Below are 17,108 nucleotides of genomic sequence, written 5' to 3'. Positions count from 1 at the left end.
TCTTGTTAAAATATTGTCTAACATCCTCCAATTTATTTTGCCAGCCCTGGGCCTTGAATGCAGGGCCTGAGCACCGTCATTGGGCTTTCTCAAGGCTAGAGCTGTACCACTGGAGCCACAGCACCATTTCCAGCTGATACTGGTTCTTCATGCATGCAAAGCAAGCACTCTTACCACTAGGCCAAAATCCCACCCCTTCTCCAAAACTTTTACGAGTTTAATGTAATTCTGTCCTCTTTTAAGTGAAAATAACAAAAATCAAACCTTTTAAGTAGTTTTAGTATGCAAAACTCAACATCCCAATGATTTAGCCTTTGCAACATGTTTGATAAAGAGAAAGATCATTTAGAGCCAGGTAGGATGGTATATGCCTGTAATCCCAGCTACCCAGGAAGTGGAGGTGAGAGGATTGAAATTCAAGGCAAAAAAATTCAAAGTAAAAGCTGGTGAGACTTTATCCCAAACATAAACCAGGTGAAAATGTCACACCTACAGTCCCAAGCTATCCTTGCCTCAAGGAGGCAAAAACAGGAAGATCAGAGTTGGAAGCCAATGAGGGCAAAAGTGAGGCACTATCTAGGGTGAGGGAAGTGGAAAACAACTAAAAGCTAAAGGACTAGGGATATAGCTCAAATAGCAGAGCACTTGGTTAGCAAGTTCAAGACCCTGAGTCAATCCTCAGGACTGAAAGAAAAGGGAAATTCAAATGGGAATAAAAGGGATAGGAATGCTTTTATTTATAACACATGAAAAACTTAATGTGACAATCAGAATCAGAGATCTGAATGTGAATGTGGTTCTGTTCAAAGCTTCTTATCTGACTGATTTAAAAAAAAACTACTTAATTCTTCCAAGCTTGTTTTCCCCAAATTGAGAAGACTATCTCATTAAATAGCTGTGCAGATTATATGACATAATCTGGGTTAGTCTATCTATATAGAATCTGGCATACACCAGAGATGTAATACATGCAAGCTTTTAAAAGATTTAAAGGGGCAAGGAGTTTAGCCTAGTGGTAGAGTGCTTGCCTAACATGCACAAGGATCCGGGTTTGATTCCTTGGTACCACATACACAGAAAAAAAAAAAAAAGATTTTGAGATTTTAAAAAATTTAAAGATTTAAAAAAAAATAAAATTTCAGCAGGGGTTGATGGTGCAGGTCTATAATCCCAGCACTTGGCAGTATGAGGCAGGAGGATCAGGGGCTTGAGATTAGCCTGCTCAACAATAACAAGGTCCTGTCTCAAAAAAAAACATTATTATCAGCCGAGCACAGTGGCTCACACCTATAATCCAAGCTACTCAGGAGGCTGAGTTCTAAAGATCACAGTTCAAAGAAGCCAGCCTAGACGCTGAAGTCTGTGAGACTATCTCCAATTAACCACCAGAAAACCAGAAGTCATGCTTGCTTCAAGGGGTAGGCCTTGAGCAGAAGAGCTTAGGGACAGTGCCCAGGCCCAGAGTTCAAGTCCCACAACCAACAAAAAAAATTATCATTAATAATAATAATTCCATATTATCGAGATAGTCGCTGGGTGTGGTAGCATACACATGTACCCCAGCTACTTGGGAGGCAGAGAACAGAAGGCCTATGGCTTAAGGAAAAATCTAGGCAAAAAATTAACAAGACCACCTCCCACTACCATCTTAGGCTAGATGCTGTGGCCTACAGCTTCAAAACTAATAAAGCCAAACTGCTTTACAACAATTAAAAAAATATTTTATTTTGTGTAAGTTGTGGGGCTTGGATTCAAGACATAGACACTGTCCCTGAGCTCTCTTTGCTCAAGGTTAGTACTCTGCCACTTTCAGCCACAGCTCCACATTCAGTTTTTTGGTGGTTAATTAGAGATAAGAATTTCATGGAGTTTCCTGCTTGGACTGGCTTAGAATTGTGATCCTCTGATCTGAGCTTCCGGAATAGCTAGGATAACAGGAGTGAGCCATCAGCATCTGGCCACAAAATGTTTTATAAAAATTTGTAATGCTTTTTTTGGGGGGGGGAGTGTAGCCTCGTGGTAGAGTGCTCACCTAGCATGCACGAAGCCCTCAGTTCAATTACTCATTACTGCATACAAAGAAAAAAATAAGCCAGAAGTGGTGCTGTGGTTCAACTAGTAGAGTGCTAGCCTTAAGAAACCCCAATGACAATGCCCAGGCCCTAAGTTCAAGCCCCAGAACAGGTTTAAAAAAAAAAATTGTTATGCTTTTTTCAATTACAGTAAGAAAGGTTTTTAATCATAAATCATATTTAAAAGAGAGTGAATAAAAACGTTGACTATGCAGTGTAACCCAGAAGTTCTGATATCTCTCAGAAAATTTATTACTATTTACATCATCACTATTTCCTTTATTATTTTATGCTACTCTTTGCTATATGACTACAAGGTAACCAATCCAATGACACAAATACTCCTAATAATGCATAGAAAGTCAAAGAGCTAATACTATAATCCTTATCTGGAATATTCTTCCAGAATCAAGCCATAGTGATTTTTTTTAAATAGGAAGTCCCATGAAAGAAATACCTGAAATAATACAAAATATAAAGAATAAGCCTTATGAATTTTATTTACAAAGCCTGACAAGAAGCTAAGTTCTGGTCATGAACAAATGAATAGACAAAAAAACTAGCAGAGACATAAGTCACATATTTTAATACAGTGCTGTTAAAAGCCTAAATTGGTTTCAAAAAAAAAAACAAAAACAAAAAAAACTGGGGGCCAAGAGTTTGGCCTAGTGGTAGAGTGCTTGCCTAGCATGCATAAAGACCCAGGTTTGATTCCTTGATACCATGTACATAGGAAGTGGTGCTGTGGCTCAAGTGGTAGAGCTCTAGCCTTGAGAAAAGTCCAAGGACAGTGCTCAGACCCTGAGTTCAAGCCCCACAACTAGCAAAAAAAAAAAAAAAACCCTGACAGTATATATCAAGAACTTTGTTTCACTTCATATTAGCAGTTGGTTTTTACTTGACTTTACACTATGTTCTGTAATTTTAAAAACAAGCTTATTTTCTATGACAAATAATTCTATTAAGAATAGAATTCTATTTATAGAACTTGAAAGAGTTAATGTAATAACAAAAAAACTAAGTATCTCCCACTAGGGAATTTTTTTTTTTTTTTTTTTTGCCAGTCCTGGGCTTGAGCTCAGGGCCTGAGCACTGTCCTTGGACTTTCTCAAGGCTAGAGCTCTACCACTTGAGCCTCAGCACCACTTCTGGCTTTTTTTTTTCTATGTATGTGGTACCGAGGAATTGAACCCGGGTCCTCATGCATGCTAGGCAAGCACTTTAACCACTAGGCCAAACTCCCGGCCCCCACTAGGGAATTTTTAAGTAACTTTTAGCACTGAACTTAATACGACATCACAGATTTGTAAATGCACTAAAATCACTAAATATCTTAACTTGTTATAAAAGTAAATACCTGGCTATGAGATTTTGGGGACACACATCCGCTCATAATTGACTTGAGAAAATCAAAAAGTATACAACTATATGCATCAAAGATTCACACGACATTTTATTAATGTATAACAAAATACTTTCCAACTCAAAAACAAACACAACTACATAGACATAAAAATATGTGGCTATTAGATCCAAACAGTACAAGAGTGAGGACTCAAAAAGTTGCCCAATACTATGAACATTGTATTGGAAATATAAACACAACTACATAGTTATAAAAACTTACGACTCTATAGACATAATGTTTTATTACATAGATTAATATGTATCTACAACATACAATCCTCATAATTATGTTCTAAAATCTAAGTGCCTATAATTGTATATAGAGATTCCCTTCTTGAATACTTGTTTGTTAAACAAGTCATTTGAAATATGATGTAAAAATAAATGTTAATAAATTCTTTAATTAAAAAACCTATTAGGTCAAAAAAGCAGAAAAAAAAACTTGATAAAGCCTGAGTACAGTAGCTCATACTGTAATCCTAGGAAGAGGAGATAGGGTTGTTCTTCAAGCCAGTATGGGCAGAAAGTAAGACACCCTCCCTCATCTCAATCGGTAAGCTGGGCATAGCATTTGTACCTGTGGTCCCAGAAGCAATATAGCATAGAAGCTATGTAGCGTAGAAAAACAAGAAGCTACCTGAAAAATAACTAAGAATGAAAAAGGGTTGGAGGTGTGACTCAAGGGGTAGGGTAGAGTACCTAGCAAGTAGGAGACCTGAAACTTAAATCCCATTACTGTCACTTCAGAAAAAATTACCTTACCCAGCTTTTTTTCACTTTATCAGCTAAATATTTATAGAAAACATTCCAATATAGATTTAATGTAAAAGTAATATCTATAGTTTAGAGATGTTGAATTTTTGCCTAAAAAAAAAAAAAGAGTTCATCTGGGCTGTGAGTGTGGCCTAGTATAGTGCTTGCCTAACATGCACAAAGCTCTGGATTCGATTCCTCAGTACCACATATACAGAAAAAGCCAAAAGTGGCACAGTGGCTCAAGTGGCAGAGCACTAGCTCTGAGCAAAAAAAAAAAAAGAAAGAAAAGAAAGTGTCCAAGAGCCAGGCGCAGTGGCTCGTGCCTATAATCCTAGCTACTCAAGAGGCTGAGATCTGAGGATCACAGTTCAAAGCCAGCCTGGGCACTAAAGTCAGTGAGACTCTTATCTCCAATTAACCACTAGAAAACCAGAAGTAGCACTATGGCTCAAGGGACAGGGCATTAACCTTTAGCTAAAGAGCTCAGGGACAGTGCCCAGGCCCAGAGTCTAAGCCCAAGGACCAAAAAAAAAAAAAAAAAAAAAGAAAGAAAGTGTCCAAGGACTGCTCAGACCAATTTCAAATCCTAGGACTAGCCAAAAAAACAAAAATTCATCTGAGAAATGGCTTTCAGAATGAGGAAGTTTATCATTATGTATAGAAATTAATGTAAATACCCATCTTGAGCTTATGATATAAATTATAGAACAAGTTATAGCTTTAAAACAATAAAATATAATGCAAAATTGAGTAAAAAGTGAGAGAAGGATATAAGGGAATAATTCTTCAGGAAAGAATACTATTTGCCCACTATGATACTATAGGCTTCTGGTAAAAAATCTTATCAAAAGCATGTTTTGGGCCAGGCATTGGTAACTCATGCCTGTAATCCTAGCTACTTTAAAGGCTGAGATCTGGAGAATCAAGGACAAAAGCCAGCCAGGACAGAAAAATCCATGTGACTCCATTTCCAACTAACCAGCAAAGTGCTAGGGTAGAGGCATGATTCCAGTGGAGCATCATTCATAAGAGACAAGTGAGACAGAATGGTCCTGAGTTGAAGTTCAGACACTGGTACAAAAAGAAAAAAACGTATACCTTGATACAATAGAAAACCTAGAAATTAAAGATGAATCCATGGAGTCTCTATGAACTAGAATTAATTTTCTACAGACATTTAAATTAACATATAAATGAAGCAAATTTCCAACCCATTTAAGTATTCACTTAAAGCAAAAAGTACATTGATAAATGACTGCAAAACATACTTAACAAAAACAGCAACGAAGATACATTCATGCTAGTAAAATGCTATACTTAATTTATTAACACCAAAGACCATATATCAGACTAAAAATAGCTTAAAATATTAATAGGAAATGTAAAGTCTAGCCAAAAAGTCAGATTTTTTGGAATAGGATAGTACTGGGGAGAGAAAGCACTAAGCAAGTGTTTTACCACCAAGATGCATTCTCAAATTTAAATCAGGTTCCTTTTTATTCTAAATTTCAGAAAATATTTTGGTGTTTTCTATTTTATACATCTACCTATTTGGAAAATAGCTTCTAAATGAAAAGACCTACATTCATGTAGAGTTTCTTCAGATTTTTAATTTAACCTAATTTTTTAGAAAATAAAAAATTTTGGTTTGGAGCTGTAGATCAGTAATGATCAGTAATGCTTGCCTATTATGTACAAGGTCAGTTTTATCCCCAACACTGTATTGATTAAATAAACCAACAAACAAGTAAGTATATAGAGCCAAAGGCTATAATAAATGCCCCCTAGTAACTCAATGAAGACATAATCTATAATTTGATCATAAAAATCATACAGGTTGTTTAAAAAAAAAAGTTTCTCTCAGCCATAAGCCTGGCCTAGTGGTAGATTGCTTGCCTAACATGCACAAAGCTCTGGATTTGATTTCTTGGTACCACATACTCTGAAAGGCCAGAAGTGGTGCTGTGGCTAAAGTATTAGAGCACGAGCCTTGAGGAAAGCCCAAGGACTGTGCCCAGGCCCTGAATTCAAGCCCCAGGACTGACAAAAACAACAACATCAACAACAGTTTTTCATTTTCCACAGTAGTCCAAGTCCTTTTGGTTTTTTTGTTGTTGTTGTTTATTTGTTTTTTAAGGTAATGGAGTTTGAGTTCTACTCCTCACACTGGCTAGCAGTCTAACCCTTAAACATACCCCTAGCCCCTTCTGGTTTAGTAATTTCTGGTATTACATTGTTCTCTGTGCTAGATTCAGACTTCAATTTTCCCACAAATGCCTCCCACACAGCAAAGGATAACAAACATATACTCCTATACTTTTTTTCTGGGATGGCATTCAACTGTGTTCCTCCTGCTCTTTCCTTTCTGTTTTTGATTTCAGTCTTGGTTTTGGGTAGATCTAGTGAGTTTTGAATTTAGGCTTTGTGCTTGCTAAACAGGTACTATACCTCTGAAGCCACACCCCCAGCTCTGTTTTTCTCTTTTTACAAAATTTGTCTCTTTGAGAGAACTGAAGCAAGAAGATAATGATTGATCTTCTTGTCTCCCCTTTTCTCCTTCTCCTCTTCCTTTTCCTTCTCCTTTGTCTTGTTACTATTTTAAGAGAAGGGGTCTCAATGAATACTTTTGTCTCAGTTAACCCAAGTAGCTGGGAATATAGGAATGTGCCGTTATATTCAAGTTACAATAATCTTTGGAAATGTAAGAAAAGCCATACCATCTTCAACTCAAACTTTCTACTAATTTCCTATTTTTAATAATCAGTGTCCACGGCCGGGATTTTGGCCTAGTGGTTAAAGTGCTTGCCTAGCATGCATGAAGACCCGGGGTTCGATTCCTCGGTACCACATACATAAAAAAAAAGCCGGAAGTGGTGCTGAGGCTCAAGTGGTAGAGCTCTAGCCTTGAGAAAGTCCAAGGACAGTGCTCAGGCCCTGAGCTCAAGCCCAGGACTGGCAAAAAAAAAAAATAATAATAATAATAATAATCAGTGTCCACACAGCAGACAACCAATGTCTGGCAGTCCTGCCAATGATCACAGTGATAACTTCTCAGAACCTTTCCTAAAACAAGGACTGACATTGAGACCAACCAGGACATACTGTGACCAGAACAATTTGTGTATCTTTCTCCTCATGGCCCCTCTATAAGATCTGAAATTCATGTATATATTCTTGAAAGTGGCTGAACATGTACTGAAGTATTGTCTTCCTAAGGCTTACACATAAGAAATCTCCTTTCTCTGGCTTTCAAAAAAATTAATGTAAAAATCTGTAAGACTATCCAGTTTGTCTCTAACCAAGTAGCCTATTTACTTTTCCTCAAATATAGGAAGAAGCTTCAACTTTAGAACTTTGACACTCTCTCTGGCTCAGGCGATCTGATATAGTACAGCTCAAATTATTCATTTCCTAATCATCTCTGTCCAAATGTTCCCTTATAGTCTTTTCCTAATCAATTTGTAATAAAACAGTATCTCTTCTTGCTGTGAATATTAAGCCCTCTACCCAGTATTTGTCATTTACCATCATCTATTCTAGACATTTTTGGTTTCCTATTGTTTTGGCTCTCTCCAAAATATGTTTCTAGAGGGTAGGATTTTTGTTTTGTTCTTCTGTTTTGGTTTTTATATCAATAGTTTGAGAACCATATCTGACATGTAGATGATATACAATAAATACTTGTTAAACAAATCTGGTTACCTAACTAAAAAGCCACTGCTATACCAAAAAAATATAAAAATACTAGTAAGCTAATGATATGATGATATTATGTTATGATGATATTATTCAAAATGAATAAGTTTGAAATCATTCACCAGAGAAAACAAATGCTTTATTTAACATTACCTACAATCACTGATATGCACATACATAAGCTAGGTTGTCAGATTTCCAAGCTGATAAAAGAGAGTACTTCAAGAAACACAAGGAAAAAAACTAGACTGACTCAGTAGTATCTTTACACAATACCTGGACAAAAAATTACAAGCAACTTAGACTTTAAATTATCTCAATTATATTCCTGGATGAAATGGAAAAGAAAACAAGTATTCATCAAATTAAGAAATTTGGTTTTAGTTTTTTTTTTTTTTACTGTGAATGTATTAGTTATAATGATACAAATCTAGTTCCAACTAAGATAAAAATTGATAGCATAATAAAAGTAAAAAACAAGAGTTTAGTAATAATATGCTCAAATTTCATTCAAAATAAGTTTCTTACAAAAAGACAATACAAATAATAATAGGAAAATACCTTGCAGTTTTGTAGCAGTCTTATGAGATGTTCAAAGCAATTACTGTTAAGAAAAATGGCCTGAAGAACAGGTCTATCTGTGCAATCTAACATGGCTGTAATGGTATCTAGAAAAATAAAGACAAAATATCCATTTAAGTTTATGTTGTTTTTTCATTGACAGAACAGATACAGCTTAGGAAGTAAGTTATCAAGATCAAGAACAGAAAGCCATAGTATAGTTATTAGGTAATGTAAAAGGGAACAATTTCATATTTTTAATATAAATATTCAACTTATGTATGGTTAACATTTTAAATGGTTAAATATTACATAGACTCATGTATTTTCCACAAAGTTATTCAGTTACTCTTCTATCACAATACTCAGGTATAACCAACTATTGTGATAGCAGTAAATGCTGATGTTTGGTAAACAGTCTCATTTATACATTATAAAATTAATGTAGAGGCCTTAAAATGATATTATTTGCTCTCATTTACTACTAGTGAATTATTCCTACTCAAAAATAAAATTTCAAAGAAGAAAATTTCTTAGTTAGCATATGTACATGTCAACTTAGAAATAATTGGACATCAAAATCTTGTCAAATGATCCAATATATTTGCAGCTACAGATCAATGAGAATAATCTTATATACTATTTTAATCTTTTGCTACATTATAGCATGCCATATTTTGAAATATTCTAAAATGAAAGTTCATAAATTTGAGCCTCATTTCATGGACTTGTTTTTTATTTAGAAACTAAGATATAGACATATTGCCTATGCCAAATATCACTTGGTTTCCTTTTCGTGTGCAAGTGCTGAGGCTTGAATTCTGGGCCTTTGCAGTATCACTGAGATTTTTTTGTTCAAGATTAGTGCTCTGCCATTTGAAGGACAGCTCAACTTCCAGCTTTTGGTAGTTAACTGGAGATTTTAAAAAGCTCATGGAGCGGCCGGGAGTTTGGCCTAGTGGTAGAGTGCTTGCCTAGCATGCATGAAGATCCATGTTCAATTCTTCAGTATCACGTACATTGAAAAAAGCCAGGAATGGTGCTGTAGCTCTAGCGGTAGAGCTCTAGCCTAGAGAAAGTCTAAGGACAGTGCTCAGGCTCTAAGCTCAAGCCCAGGACTGGCAAAAAAAAAAAAAAAAGCTCATGGAGGGACCAGGAGTTTGGCCTACTGGTAGAGAGCTTACCTACCATGAATGCACAAAGACTAGTGTTCAATTCCTCAGTACCACATACATAGAAAAAGCTGAAAGTGGTGCTGTGGTTCAAGTGGCAGAGCTCTAACCTTGAAAAAGCCCAAACACAGTGCTCAGGCCCTGAATTTAAGCCCCAAGACTGGCCAAAAAAAAAAAAGCTCATGGATAGTCAGGGGCAGTGGCTCCCACCTGTAATCCTAGCTACTCAGGAGACTTAGATATGAGTCAGGATTGTAGTTTGGGGGAGGGCAGAGTGAGGTGGGGGGGATGGCAAAAAAGTCCCTATGAGACTCATAGTAAAGCAGACAGGGATAGCACCCAGGCTGGAGTTTAAACCCCGCAAACGATTAAAAAAAAGAAGAAAAAAACTACACAGAGAAAATTCTTTCTGAGGGGGTGGGAGGAGGGAAACAGGGAAACATGAGAAGGGGTATCAATGTGCGAGAATGACGAATGTAACTGTAACCCCTGTATACATTATCCCGACAATAAATTTTTTTAAATTATTTTTACCAAATACTTACTTAGCATTTTGATCTGTAGAGCTATAAATTGGCGTTCCCACTGTCTGGATCTCTTTTTATTAGGTAAAGCGGAATGATCTGAATTGAGGAACTTAAAATAGTTCTCTAAAATAGTACTGGTTTCCACTTGACGTTGGTCAGAGCTGCTAGTAAGAAGGATATGAACTACTTCTGTAAGGCACTTCAAAGTTAGTTCTACCTTCCTCCCCACTTCTTCGGGATCTCTATCCTCCCAAGAATCACAATCTGCCAAAATTCTCATGAGAACTTCCATGGTGGCTGGAGAAATTGCTTGCAAAGCATTTTTCTGAAACAATAAGAATAATCAAAACAAAAAAAAATCTAAATGAAGCTCTATGTTTGTAATAAGAGAGAATTGGTAAGTCCATAAGAAATTTTCTCTTGTTCAGAACTTAATTAAAGAACCAAAAGTAGACTGCACTTTCTGAATTATAATTCAGCTGGCAACTAACAGTCGTTGGGCTTAAACTCAGGGGCTGAGCACTGTCCTTGGGCTTGGGTTTTTTTTCTCAAGGCTAGAGCTCTACCACTTGAACCACAGCATCACTTCTGGCTTTTTTTCCTATGTATGTGGTACCAAGGAATCAAACCCACGTCTTCGTGCATGCTAGATGTGCATTCTTACCACTAGGCCAAACTCCCAGACCCCCAGAGAGCTTTTAAGATGCACAACTTAGAAAAAAAAATTACTATAAATTCCGTTTCATAAATAATAAAAACTACACACACACACATATGTATATACATATACACATATTACATAAAAGGTTGTTGCCAGGCGCTGGTGGCTCATGCCTGCCTGAAATCAGCTACACAGGAGACTTGGATCTGAAATCTGAAGATCTCAGTTCAATGATAGCTCAAGCAGAAAAGTCCATTGAGACTCATCTCCAATTAACCACCAGAAAATCAGAAGTGGTACTGTGACTCAAAGTGATAGAGCACTAGCCTTGAGCAAAAGATCTCCGCGACAGCAACCAGGCACTGAGTTCAAGCCCAACAACAGCATCAACAAAAACTTGCATAAATGCAAGTAATTATGAGAAAGAAGAATAGTGGGTAAATTAACATGTATTTGGAAATTAAACTGCTAGAATTTGATTTCATCAAGTCAATTCTTAGAACTGACTTCCTCTATAACCTACAATAAAATCTAGTAGTAGCTGAAAAATGATACAACTATGAATTTATAATACCAAAGCTCAATAAATCTAGGAATATATCCAGTATTATTACTTAGTTGTCAAAAGATATTTCTGGAACAAGTTTCAATTTAAATAAAATATAAACTCAAAAATGTTTATATGATTCATAAAGTTATAAAAAGAAAAAGAATTCATTATATAATCCATAGAAAGCTTTTCTGTACTGTTAACTATAGGTTGTATATTGATTTTCAACACTGTCCTCACCTGCCCACCGGCTACAATGGCTCCAAAGAGATGCAGTAAGCAACATTTAAGACTTTCCTTAAGATGTTCACTTTCCTGAAAACATTCTGTGAATATAATATACAAATAAATAAGATTTATTTTTAACATGAGTCATCTATAGAATATGTCAAACTGAAACCTACAGAATCATTTGTAATAAAGCAAAAGATGCATCAAAGGGAAAAATGGATAAATATAGGAAAGAAAAAGAGAAGTTATAAGTTAGAACCATTTTAGGAACTTTATGATGTCACATAATAAATGCTGCATAGAAAAGGACTGCTCCAACTTAAAAGTCTATCTCTAGGCCAGGAGTTTGGCCTAGTGGTAGAGTGCTTGCCTAGAATGCACGAAGACCCAGGTTCGATTCCTCGGTACCCACATACATAGAAAAAAGCCAGAAGTGGTGCCTGTAGCTCAAGTGGTAGAGCTCTAGCCTTGAGAAAGTCCAAGGACAGTGCTCAGGCTCTGAGCTCAAGCCCAGGACTGGCCAAAAAAAAAAAAAAAAAAGTATATCTCTAACTTCACCAACTTACCATAGTAATCTACCCTTACAAAAAGAAAAAAAAAAGTTGGACCTGCAGCCTTTTCTCAGTATATGCAGGTAATTGTTTCCAGGAACTTCACCCTTGTACACTAAAATTCATGCATGCTCAAGTTCCTTATATAAAATGGCACAAAATTTATACATAGTCTAAGTACATTCTCACATCTCATGACTATTCATTGCAATATAAGTGCCATATAAATTGTTGGTATATTATTTAGAAGATGATTTTTTTAAACTTTGTACTTGTTTAGTAAAGATACAAACTTTTTCCAGTTGAACCTGAAGACATGGAATTTATAGATATGGAGGGCTGACTCTACTATGGAGGGCCAAATGTACTGAATTATATATTTTTTTCTTTTTTTGTTTGTTTGGTTTTTTTTGCCAGTTTTGAGGCTTGAACTCAGGGCCCGGGCACTGTCCTTGGACACTTTTTACTTAAGGCTAGCACTCTGTCACTTGAACCACAATGCAACTTCTGGCTTTTTCTGTGCTCAGGCCTAAGTTCAAACCCAAGGACAGGCACACAACAAAAGAAAAGATGAAAAATTGGAAAATATTTTAAACTAAAAGAAAAATTTTTAAAGTATACCAAAAGCTAAAACAACTGCTTTACTTAAAAACAAAATAAACAACAACTAAAATAATACCTCTATTTACAATTTCTTAAGAATAGGGACATAACCAGTGCCGTGGCTCATGCCTGTAATCCTAGCTACTCAGGAGGCTGAGATCTGAGGTTCAAAGCTAGCCTGAGCACAAAAGGACCTGAGACTCTTATCTCCGATTAACCTCTAGAAAATGGGAAGTGGGGCTTGGCTCAAGTGTAGGGTGGTATCCTTGAGCTGAAGAGCTCAGGAACAGTTCAAGCCCCATGACCCACAAAAAAAAGGGGGGTGGGGACATGGTTCAAGTATTTACCTGCTTAGCAAGTGAGAGGCCCTAAATTCAAATTCCAGTAGTAGCAAATAAAAATAAAGCCCCATACCTTAAACTGTACATACTAGAAAAGGTCTTAAAAAGGTATAATTAAAGATCAATACTCTCATACAAATGAAACTAGAACAGGAACAAATTAAACTCTTAAGTAAAAGGGAAGCAAAAATTAGAGATTTTAATGAAAAGGGAAATCAATAGGTCAAGTGATTTTTCATTAAGAAAATCAGCATAATTAAAAGAAACAAAGGAGAGAGAGAGAGAGAGAGAGAGGAGAGAAGGAGAGAGGAAGGGAAGAAGGGAGGGAGGGAGGGAGGGAGGGAGGGAGGGAGGAAGGTTATCAATTCAAAGCCTACAGACTTGAAAAGATAATAAACTTAAAAACAACTTTATGCCCATAAAGTTGACAACATAAGTGAACATCATAAATTCTTTTAAAGACACAAATTATAAAAAGAAGAAAAATTTATAAATAGCCTTCTACTCACAGAAATTGTCCCCACAATTAAATTAAAACTACAAATTAAATTCTAGCACCTGACACCTTTGATGGAGAACATTAAGGAAATCAAAAGAGTAATTTTAAATCAACTTCCATATAAAGGAAACATTCATAAAAAAAAAACTTACTAGTGATGAAATGGATAGTTGGTTAAGACCCTTTTTTTTTTTTTTTTTTTTTTGCCAGTCCTGGGGCTTGAACTCAGGGCCTAGACACTGTCTTTGGGATTTCTCCAGGCTAGCACTCTACCACTTGAGCCATGGTATCACTTGCAGCTTTTTTGCTGTGTATATGGTACCAAGGAATGGAACCCAGGGCTTCATGCATGCTAGGCAAGCACTCTACCACTAAACCACATTCCTAGCCTGGTTAAGACCATTTCTAAGCACCCATATCTTTTCTCACTACAGAAAAATGTGCAAGGAGAAAAATAAACTGAGGAAGAAATTAAGCAAAAAAGAATCAGACTTTGAAGGCGTTTTAAATTTCTCACCCTACCCAAATTACAAAATTTTAGAAAACCTATTCTGAAGAAAACACTAAGGACTGACTGAAAAAACCATTTGATGAATCATTGTAAGTATAATTCCTGAACTTATTTAGCTATCTCAGTGGAGGCCAAGAATTTAAAAAACAGGAAATTATATATATTTTATATATATATAATATGTATAATGTATATATATATATATGAGGACAGAATAAGTGGAAAAGAATGAAGCAAATAAACTGTTAGACTTTTTGCATTCATAGAATCACACCAAACTCAGTTGGGAATAAATATTATTTTTCAAAAGATACAATAACAATGACACTGCAGGCAATTCAGAGATCAAGAAGGCCACACCTGTCACACAACCACAAGGCCAAGTGTTAATTTCCTCCTCCCAGGTCCCAAAAATTGAGGCCACTTCCCAGACTCCAGTGGATCATGATGGCCCACAGATTCTGGGATGGGACTGTACTGACAGCCATGTGCCATAGGGCTTTCAGACCAAGAATTGGTAAGAATGCCTTTCTGAGCTGGAAGGGATACTACTAACAAAAAGAGGAATAGGGGCCGGGAGTTTGGCCTAGTAGTATGGTGCTTGCCTAGCATGCACAAAGCTCCAGAGTTCAATTCCTTGGTACCACATACATAGAAAAAGCTGGAAGTGGTGCTGTGGTCAAGTGGTAGAGTACTAGCCTTGAGAAAAGCCCAAGGACAGTGCTCAGGCAATGAGTTCAAGCCCCATGACTGGCAAAAAAAAAAAAAAAAAAAAAAAGAGGAATAGTGAAAGGGTGGGGGAAGGGAAATGGGGACAAAAACATGGAGGGGGGGTATCAATGTGCGAGAAGTAAAGCACCTACTACCTGACCAATGTAACTGTAACCCCTATCTATACATTATCCCAACAATTTAAAAAAAGAGGACTAGTAAGCAGAATATTAAAAGAAAGTAGATTATGATGAAGCTATGAAGTCTAAAGTAATTTGTTGTTTTGTCAGGTTCTAGACTTGCCTGAAACCTGTTACTTCTTTCTTCCTCTTAATTTCTCCTTTTGAAACAAGAATGTATATTCCATGCCTATCCTATCAATGTATTTTGACAGCTCTCATACTCACAAATCTAATGTTATAATTTCACTTTACAAACCAAAGAAAAGCTCATGTGAAAGGCAAAAAAATAAAACTGCAGTCATTTAGAAACATCTTATACTGTTCTACTGGCAGTAGTCCCAACCATACCTTCTAAGTGATACCAGTTCCAAACACAGTTGGTTATAGATATGAAAGTGATTAGTAGTCATGTACAGTGGGCACTGTAATCCTCTCCACTAAGAAATCAATATTTCTATCTTCTTTTATTTCACAAGAAAACAAAAAAAACAAAAGTAACATGCCAAAATGTTAAGATTGGATATATCTGAATAGGCAACTGACATAAGAAACATAGTGTTTCTTTTTCTTTTTTTTTTTAATTTTGCCAATCCTGGGCCTTGAACCCAGGGCCTGAACACTGTCTTTGGGCTTTCCTAAAGGCTAGCGCTCTATGACTTGAGCCACAGCACCACTTCTGGCTTTTTTTTCTATGTATGTGGTACCAAGGGATCAAACCCAGGGCTTCCTGCATGCTAGGCAAGCACTCTATGCCTAGGCTGAACTCCAGGCCCAAAGTGTTTCTTTTTATCCTGAGAAAAATTTTCTGGGTTTTTGTTTGTTTGTTTGATTGATTGGTTGGTTGATTTTTGTCAATTGTAGGGCTTGAACTTAGGGACTGAGCACTGTCTTTGGGGCTTTTTTTTCTCAATGCGAGAGCTCTACCACTTGAGCCACAGCACCACTTCCAGCTTTTTCTATGTATGCGATATTTAGGAATCAAACCCGAGCCTTCATGCATGCTAGGCAAGCACTGTACCACTAGGCCAAACTCCCGGCCTCTTTTTGTTTTTCTGGCCAGTCGTAGGGCTTGAACTCTGTCCTTGGGCTTTTCTTTTTCAAGGCTAGAGCTCTACCACTTGAGCTCTATTTATGGCTTTTTCTGTGTATGCAGTACCAAGAAAACCAACCCACAGCTCTGTGTATACTAGGCAAGCACTCTACCACTAGGCCATTCTCCTAGCTCTCTGCATTCTTGAAACAATAATAATAATTACATCCAGGCATGGTGGCTTATACCTGTAATCCTAGCTACTCAGGAGCTGAGATCTAAGGATCAGAGTTCAAAGCCAGCCTGGGCAATAAAGACTGTGAGACTATTATCTTCAATTAACCACTAGAACCCCCACCCCCCCCCCAAAATTCTGAAGTTCTAAATTATACAACCATCTTTAAAATATTCAATGCAACCAAAAATTCTGCTCAGAAAAATAGAGTAAATCAGCCAGGTATAGTGGGTCACACCTATAATCCTAGCTACTCAGGAGGCTGAGATCTGGGGATCATGGTCCAAAGCCAGCCTGGGCACTAAAGTCCCCTATAGTCAGTAACACTCTTATCTCCAATTAATCACCAGAAAACAGGAAGTAGTGCTATGGCTCAAGGGTTAGGGTGGTATCCTTGAGTTGAAGAGCTCAGGGACAGTGCTCACGCCCACAATCCAAGCCCCACAAACTGACCAAAAAAAAATACAGTAAATCAATCATACCCAAACACAATGGGAGCCAAAAATGAATCAACATTTTCTTAAACAACTGTTATCTTACCATTTCACAAAGCTGAATTAAAGTCACAATCAAGAGTAAGGAAAAAAATAGAATAAAATGAAAATCAAAGTAAAATGAGTTAATATGTTACTTACGATAAAAGAAAGGAACAAATTCCACTGTGAGAGAAGCTGGCTTATATTTCTGTCTGCTCTTTTCCACAGAGCTAAGGATTCGTCTATCATTAAAAAGAAGTTAACAAATTATAACATGTGCAAGCTGAGACAGAACATTTATAAAACAACTCTAAAAAAGTTGATGTTTTAATTTAT

At 36.6% G+C, this 17,108-nt stretch overlaps 1 protein-coding gene across 1 annotated transcript in view; it reads right to left on the bottom strand.

The window, feature by feature from the left end:
- The window catches only part of Nbeal1 (neurobeachin like 1), a 156,265-nt gene that overhangs the window by 111,346 nt on the left and 27,811 nt on the right, over positions 1-17,108 (bottom strand). Inside the window, exons 7-10 of the mRNA XM_090354628.1 lie at positions 16,932-17,014; positions 11,643-11,728; positions 10,210-10,516; positions 8,493-8,599 (exon numbers count right to left, since the gene is read on the bottom strand). Of these exons, the coding sequence (XP_090210754.1) occupies positions 8,493-8,599; positions 10,210-10,516; positions 11,643-11,728; positions 16,932-17,014 (583 nt within the window). The remainder of the gene's footprint in view (positions 1-8,492; positions 8,600-10,209; positions 10,517-11,642; positions 11,729-16,931; positions 17,015-17,108) is intronic.

This window comes from Megascapheus bottae, chromosome 21 (genome assembly GCF_031878675.1).
Source record: "Megascapheus bottae isolate mThoBot1 chromosome 21, mThoBot2.hap1, whole genome shotgun sequence".
NCBI lineage: Eukaryota > Metazoa > Chordata > Mammalia > Rodentia > Geomyidae > Megascapheus > Megascapheus bottae.
This window is presented reverse-complemented; position numbering and strand designations above follow the sequence as displayed.